This window comes from Sinocyclocheilus anshuiensis, unplaced genomic scaffold (genome assembly GCF_001515605.1).
Source record: "Sinocyclocheilus anshuiensis isolate Anshui unplaced genomic scaffold, SAMN03320099.WGS_v1.1 scaffold732, whole genome shotgun sequence".
NCBI classification, from domain to species: Eukaryota; Metazoa; Chordata; class Actinopteri; order Cypriniformes; family Cyprinidae; genus Sinocyclocheilus; species Sinocyclocheilus anshuiensis.
Genome location: NW_015554133.1, coordinates 60,988 through 67,902, shown reverse-complemented (window position 1 = coordinate 67,902; position 6,915 = coordinate 60,988). Strand labels below are relative to the sequence as shown.

Genomic DNA, 6,915 nt, shown 5'->3' with positions numbered 1-6,915 from the left:
CAAACGAACGGAGCTAAGGGGGGAAACGCGCCAGGTTCCGAAACAACGGGCCAGGTGTGAAAGCACCCTTAAAGTAACAGCAGCATAATAAACCTAAATGTTTATTTTGTCATGTAAAGTTACTCAAACAAGGAAAGAATGCAAGAGAATCATTCATTGCTCTTCACTGAGTAAGTTTACTAACTTTAATAAGAGTGAAGACTATGCAGTGTGTTATTTTTACATTTGATTAATTAACTGATAGGGGCCCCCTGACAAAATTTTGCTTAGGGCCCCCAGAAGTCTGGGACTGGCACTGTAAAAGCTGTTTTATTGTTGTCTTTTCATGGTTGAAACACTGACTGGGTGGTTACATAAGACATGATATGTTCATTCATGTTTATTTCATATTATAACTAAAAAGGAAGGTATGATTGCATTCACTCGCCCTCTGCGCTGCCGTTTAAACTGAGGCACCTATACAGCGCTCTGTCACGCCACATCAAAGAGCGTCAAAATGACATTAATTGTTTGAATTTCCTGAAGAAATTGGACAGCATTTGAATAATTAGACTTTGTTTCTTATCGAAAGTTTATATAAAACTAGAAGTTTCAAGTTAATTCCACACTTATATATACACACACACACACACACATAGATATATATATATATATATATATATATATATATGTGCCAGTTCATAATTTGGAACTACTAGTTCCGCAAGTGTGGAACTAACTTGAAACTTCTAGTTTTATATATACTTTCGATAACAAACAAAGTCAAATTTTTCAAATGCTGTCCAATTTCTTCAAGAAATGTATGTATGTATATATATATATATATATATATATAACTGAGATGCCCATGGTGCTCATTGTTCTGCTCTCTGTAGAACAGGCCATCCTTGACAGTTTATCATCACATCAATCTCTTCACATCCTCTCTTTGTCAAACAGGTAAAAACCTTCCACAAACTGCAACAAAGACAGTTTAACCAACATGCTCTGATCTCTAATTAGTTCATTAGTTTGCTGTTTAATAGTTTGTGCCCTGAGATGAAAATATATAATTAATGTTTTTGTTTTTGAACACAACTAGATTGGGTGCTAGATTGAGAGGGCACATTTGTGAGTTTCACTTCAGACATCAAGAGCGAGGAAATCTAAATGAAAACAGGTCAACACACTTGCATGTTTTTAACTCAGAAACACATGCATACTTTAAAGTGTGCTCAACTATCTAAGCTATTCTTACTAGCTATACTATTATTATTAGTTATGTAGATTTTAAAAAGTTTAATCTTCAAAGGCAAACAAGAAACATACAAAACACTCATCAAATTGTATATTCATAAGATCCTTACTTATTTTGAAAGTGTGTGGAAATATGATACCAACATGTTCCATTTACTCTTCACAAGAGCATAACCAAGTTAACTTTGTGACTGCTGAATTTCTCATGTGGAGCTCAAGATGAGAAATTCAAATATTCCCAGTGAGGTAGGCAGATGCAAACATGAATACCAACACATTCACACATCTAAACCAAATGTCAGAATTACGTTTCCATTCACCACATGTGAAACCTCAGTGCAACTCATGCTGCGGTTTAATTTTAAATGTTAACTTCTTATTTGAATGGTGTGAGTCACAATAAAAGACTTAAGTTCACAATTTTCGTGAAGTGAGACCCAAATCTTTTCATGAATATAAAATGTACCTTTTAAATAACTTTGCTAACTTAAAATTAAATTTGTTCAGCTGTATGTTTCTTGAGGCTTTTGAAGAGTAAGTGTATAAGTAAGGTGTCATTTGACTAATGGAATGAGTTACTGTGTGTGAGAAAAATATGTATTGTTTTTTTTAATCTGGAGCACATCTTGCAACCACAATTCAATAACATCAGTTAAAACAGGAAAAGTGCAAGTTCAAGTCTGTTGTGCTTGCATGTACAAAGGTGGTCTCACAGAGCACAATTACAAAACGTCACGTAGAACTGCATATAACGACGGAAGTGACCTAGATTCAGTGGAACGTTTACTATTTACAAAGGAATTATTGAACTTAGGTTGAAGTTCTAGACATGTTTGTTTAGAATAATATAGGAGGTAAAAAATTCATACAAACTCAAACATACAATACCAAACCAACATTTTAATATCAGGCTTTCTTTTGATCAGGCTTCAGTGATGACTTTACAATTATTATAAATTGTTGAAAGTAGTGAAACATAAAAAAATAAAATAAAAAAATCAGCAAATGCATCTAAATCTTTTTTTTTTAACATACACTAAGAGTATGAAATAATTAAGATTTTTTTTAATGTTTTTGAAATAAATATCTTATGCGCATCAAAAATACTGTAAAGACAATAATATTGTAATATTACAATTTAAAATAACTGATTTATATTTGAATATATTTAAAGTGTAAATTATTCCTGTGATGCAAAGCTGAATTTTCAGCATCATTACTCCAGTATAAAGTGTCACATGATCCTTCAGAAATCATTCTAATATGCTGATTTGCTGTCCATTATTATCAATTAGTATTGGTGATCGGTTATGAATAATGGCTCTTATTATTATCAATGTGGAAAACTTTTTGTTGCTTAATATTTTTTTGTGATACATTTATTGGTGTGCCGCATTGCTGAGCTTAAGAGACTCAAAAAAATATATTATTTTATTTATTATTTTTATTATTAAATTATTACTTAATTTTTTCTAACTTTTGTGACCAATATATATATATATATATATATATTATAAACAATATTCTATTCAGCATTGGTCTTGGTCTTGGTCTCAATGTCTCTGGGAGGCCAGGTTGTTCTCTTATGGGGGTCCAACGCAAGGAGGACCTTGGGGGCTGGGTAAGGGTGGAAGAGGACGCTTGCTTTTAGAAGACCTCTCCGATGTGGTTTGCATGTACTGCTCATCAGGCGGATTTGTGTGATCTGGCATTAGAGATGTAAGCCGGTACTCTTCTTCCTCTGCCCAACAGAGAGATACAGGAGAATGTGAAATCACTGGTTTTGAATGATGGAGAATTGGTGATAATTTTAAGAATATTTCAGAATATTTAGATTATGATTATGCTTTTTTGCTCCTGTAGTTATTTTTGTCATTGTGAAACATAACTACACTGAATGATATTATTACCTCAACCACACCTAATAGATGTTCGCATCTGTTCTAAGTCTGAATACAAAAACAATATTTGACAAATGTTTCTGAAAATAGTTCACTGGAAACGTACCTTTTGCCTTCCTCTTGTTTCGTCTGCAGCAGCGGCAGACACAGACAAGGCAGATGATGAAGAGTATGAGGAGGAAACTTCCTCCCCCTGTCAGGATCACCAGCATCCACCATAAATCCAAGCCAAATAGAAATCTCTTCTCAGACAAATCTAAGAAAGGATAAAATCCAAATAAAGTGAATTATCAACAATATCATGGCCAGCATTTATAATTTTATGAAATGCCAAAAGATGAGTAAATTATTGACATTGTCATCACTATTATTCATAATTTCAGCAAATGAAAACTGATGCAAAAACATGATTTCGCTTTTTGCATATAACATAAATGGATAATGAACAGTAAGCAGATCTTTGTAACAAATGTATTTTATATTACATGTCAGACACTCAAGGTTAATAAAAGGGACTTCAGGACAGAAATTCCTCAGTGGCAGCTCCATGGTAGGAAACATGTGCTACAGAAACAAACAATTACCTTTATTTTGTTCATTTCCACTCTTGCTGTTCACTTCTTTTTCTTTATCGTCATTGGCAGTTGTTGCATGTAGATCTTTAAATGGGTTATAAAACATTTTTTAAAGAGTACACGTTTTTCATAGACACCAACGTTGTCATGCATGAGATTATATATGTGACCCTGGAGCACAAAACCAGTCTTAAGTCGCTGGGGTATATTTGTAGCAATAGCCAAAAATACATTGTATGGGTTAAAATTATAGATTTTTCTTTTATGGCAAAAATCATTGGGATATTTAGTAAAGATCATGTTCCATGAAGATATTTAGTAAATTTCCTACTGTAAATATATTAAAACTTAATTTTTGATTAGTAATATGCATTGCTAAGAACTTCATTTGGACAACTTTAAAAGCAATTTTCTCAAAATTTTGATTTTTTGCACCCTCAGATTGCAGATTTTCAAATAGTTGTATCTCGGCCAAATATTGTCCTATCCTAACAAACCATACATCAATGGAAAGATTATTTATTCAGCTTTCAGATGATGTATAAATCTCAATTTCGAACAATTAAACCCTTATGACTGGTTTTGTGGTCCAGGGTCACATATGTCAAATGATTTTGATATACCTGTGTCAGAGCAAACTGGCTTAACTTCTTTTGCTGACATCTTGCTTATCTGGTTGCTGACTGTGCATGAGAAATTATCTCCAGATTTGAGCTCAGATGAAATGACATGTAAAAAGGCATGAGTTGCATTAGTCTTAATGCCATTTTTCATCCAGGACACAACCTCAGTTTTGCTCATTGGACTACAAGTCAGATTTACTCCTTTTTCTACACACTCAACCATGACTGTAGGTTCAGGCACTGGCTCTGAAACGCACACAACAACAGCAAGTCTTATTGCAGAAACACACTTGGTCTTGCATGACTTTGTGGAGCAAACAGAGAGGAGAGAAATGAGATTTGTTTGAATAGCAGCAGAACACAAGCTAGTACGTACCCAGAACACAGAGCTGTTGTACAGTTTCCTTTCTTAACTTTCCTTCTGCATCATAGATGATGCCCTTGTACTCTCCAGATTTGTCTTTCTGTACGTTCTCCAGTATCGGGGATCCATGGTGGAAACATGGTCATAAGGAACTTTGTGAGGGAAATAGACAAATACCATTTGTATTTTCATTTCCACTGTTGCTGGTCACTTCTATTTCATTGTCTTTATTGGCATTTGTTGCATGTGGACCTTTAAAAATTAGTTTCATCGAAACCAGTGTTGTCATGCAATATGTATGTCAAATGATTTTGATATACTGGACCTGTATCAGAGCACACTGGCTCAACGTTTTTTGCTGAGTTCTTGCTTATTGGGTTGCTGACTGTGCATGAGAAATTATCTCCAGATTTGAGCTCAGATGAAATGACATGTAAAAAGGCATGAGTTGCATTAGTCTTAATGCCATTTTTCATCCAGGACACAACCTCAGTTTTGCTCATTGGACTACAAGTCAGATTTACTCCTTTTTCTACACACTCAACCATGACTGTAGGTTCAGGCACTGGCTCTGAAACGCACACAACAACAGCAAGTCTTATTGCAGAAACACACTTGGTCTTGCATGACTTTGTGGAGCAAACAGAGAGGAGAGAAATGAGATTTGTTTGAATAGCAGCAGAACACAAGCTAGTACGTACCCAGAACACAGAGCTGTTGTACAGTTTCCTTTCTTAACTTTCCTTCTGCATCATAGATGATGCCCTTGTACTCTCCAGATTTGTCTTTCTGTACGTTCTCCAGTATCAGGGATCCATCTTCACTAACGTTGAGCTTGTTGAGCTTAATCTGTGAGCCTTTTTTCAAATAAACTCTCTGTTTATTATGTGTCCATCTCAGTTCATTGTCCTCTTGTAATTTTGCATCATCAAATGAAATCACAACTTTGCCACCCACAGCTTTGTAGGTACATGAAGAGACAAATGTACCTAAAAATAAAGTGGTATAAAAGTTTTAAGCAAAAGTATCAGTAATAAAGTGAGAAAATGTTGCTGTGTGTTTCGTATGTATCAAGCACGCAGTCACCTTGACCTTTATATACTGCTGGCATTATTTGATTTAACACAATTGTGGGAAAAAGACTGTGATATATTAAAATGGTTTTACTTAAAGGAATCAATACATGAGAGACATATGACTGAGTAAATAAATGGTTCATATGAAACCATGTGAAATGCAATACAATTTGATTTGATTGTATTTCCGTAAAATCCGAAAAAATTTTCTGTTACACATCTTTGATGACTGATAAAGTAAAATTTGACCAAAAACCATGCAAAATATTTCTTATGTGGTTTACTGATAATTGACTTAAGAAGAAAATCTGTTCATGATCAGACAAGTGACATTTAAGAAAATATAAAGATAATAATAGGCCTATAATATAATTTAACAACAACCTACCAGTGGAGAACATGAAGATTAAATTGATGAGGAGAGTTATTGTCACGTTTTGCAGCATTTTCACGCAGATTTCTGAGTGAGTTGTTCTGTTTTAAGATGTCAAGCTCACAGTGGCACAGTTTCCTGTACGTTGCTTCTCTGGGAGTGTGTGGGGGTGAGTGTCAGTACACTGCCAGTAATTCAGTACTATTCAAAGTTTTGGGTAGATGCCATTTATACCAATTTATTATTTTATTATAATTAATTAGAGTAGTATAAAGATGGCCATGTTTTTAAATATTAGTTAAATAACATCTTTTAAAAACTTAAAACTGTTTATTGTTTTTAAGATTTGATTTTATGCATTTTTGCCTTTAATTTCAATATTAAACTTTAATCGGACAGTGTAGAGAGGACAGGACGCAAAGTGGGAGAGAGAAGGGGACGGGGTCGAGAAAGGTCCATGAGCCAGGTGTCCTGACATGCTACCAGGGTTTACTGCGCATGCGCACATCAATATTGCGTCCTTTTACTCATGCTGAAAAACAATATTTAATGTATCTGCATTACTGTAAAGGTAGGTTTAGGGGTGGGGTAGGTGTAGACTTTAATAAAACACAATATAATAGGTAGGAAAATTATTTATTGTTGGTTTCCTGTAGCTGTATCCCTTCTAGCTACAACCGCGAATATAACACATAATTACTGTATTTGCATTACTGTAAGGGTAGGTTTAGGGTTGGGGTAGGTGTAGACGTTAATAAACCATAATT

The 6,915-nt window shown here is 34.4% G+C and overlaps 2 protein-coding genes across 2 annotated transcripts; both read right to left on the bottom strand.

Moving 5' to 3' along the window:
* Positions 1 to 2,452: 2,452 nt before the first annotated feature.
* On the bottom strand, positions 2,453 to 4,835 carry LOC107670298 (uncharacterized; the record flags this gene model as incomplete). The annotated part of the gene is made up of 5 exons (XM_016462866.1): positions 2,453 to 2,977; positions 3,244 to 3,393; positions 3,722 to 3,796; positions 4,336 to 4,581; positions 4,712 to 4,835. Coding segments are annotated over 5 exons (753 nt in total), but the record flags the coding sequence as incomplete, so codon positions are not given.
* Positions 4,836 to 4,953: 118 nt separating this feature from the next.
* On the bottom strand, positions 4,954 to 6,261 carry LOC107670297 (uncharacterized). Its single transcript, XM_016462865.1, has 3 exons — positions 6,164 to 6,261; positions 5,401 to 5,688; positions 4,954 to 5,270 (listed from the first exon to the last, which is right to left on the bottom strand). The coding sequence occupies exons 1-3, from the start codon at positions 6,219 to 6,221 to the stop codon at positions 4,954 to 4,956; spliced, it is 663 nt and encodes a 220-aa protein (XP_016318351.1). The 5' UTR covers positions 6,222 to 6,261.
* Positions 6,262 to 6,915: the final 654 nt, after the last annotated feature.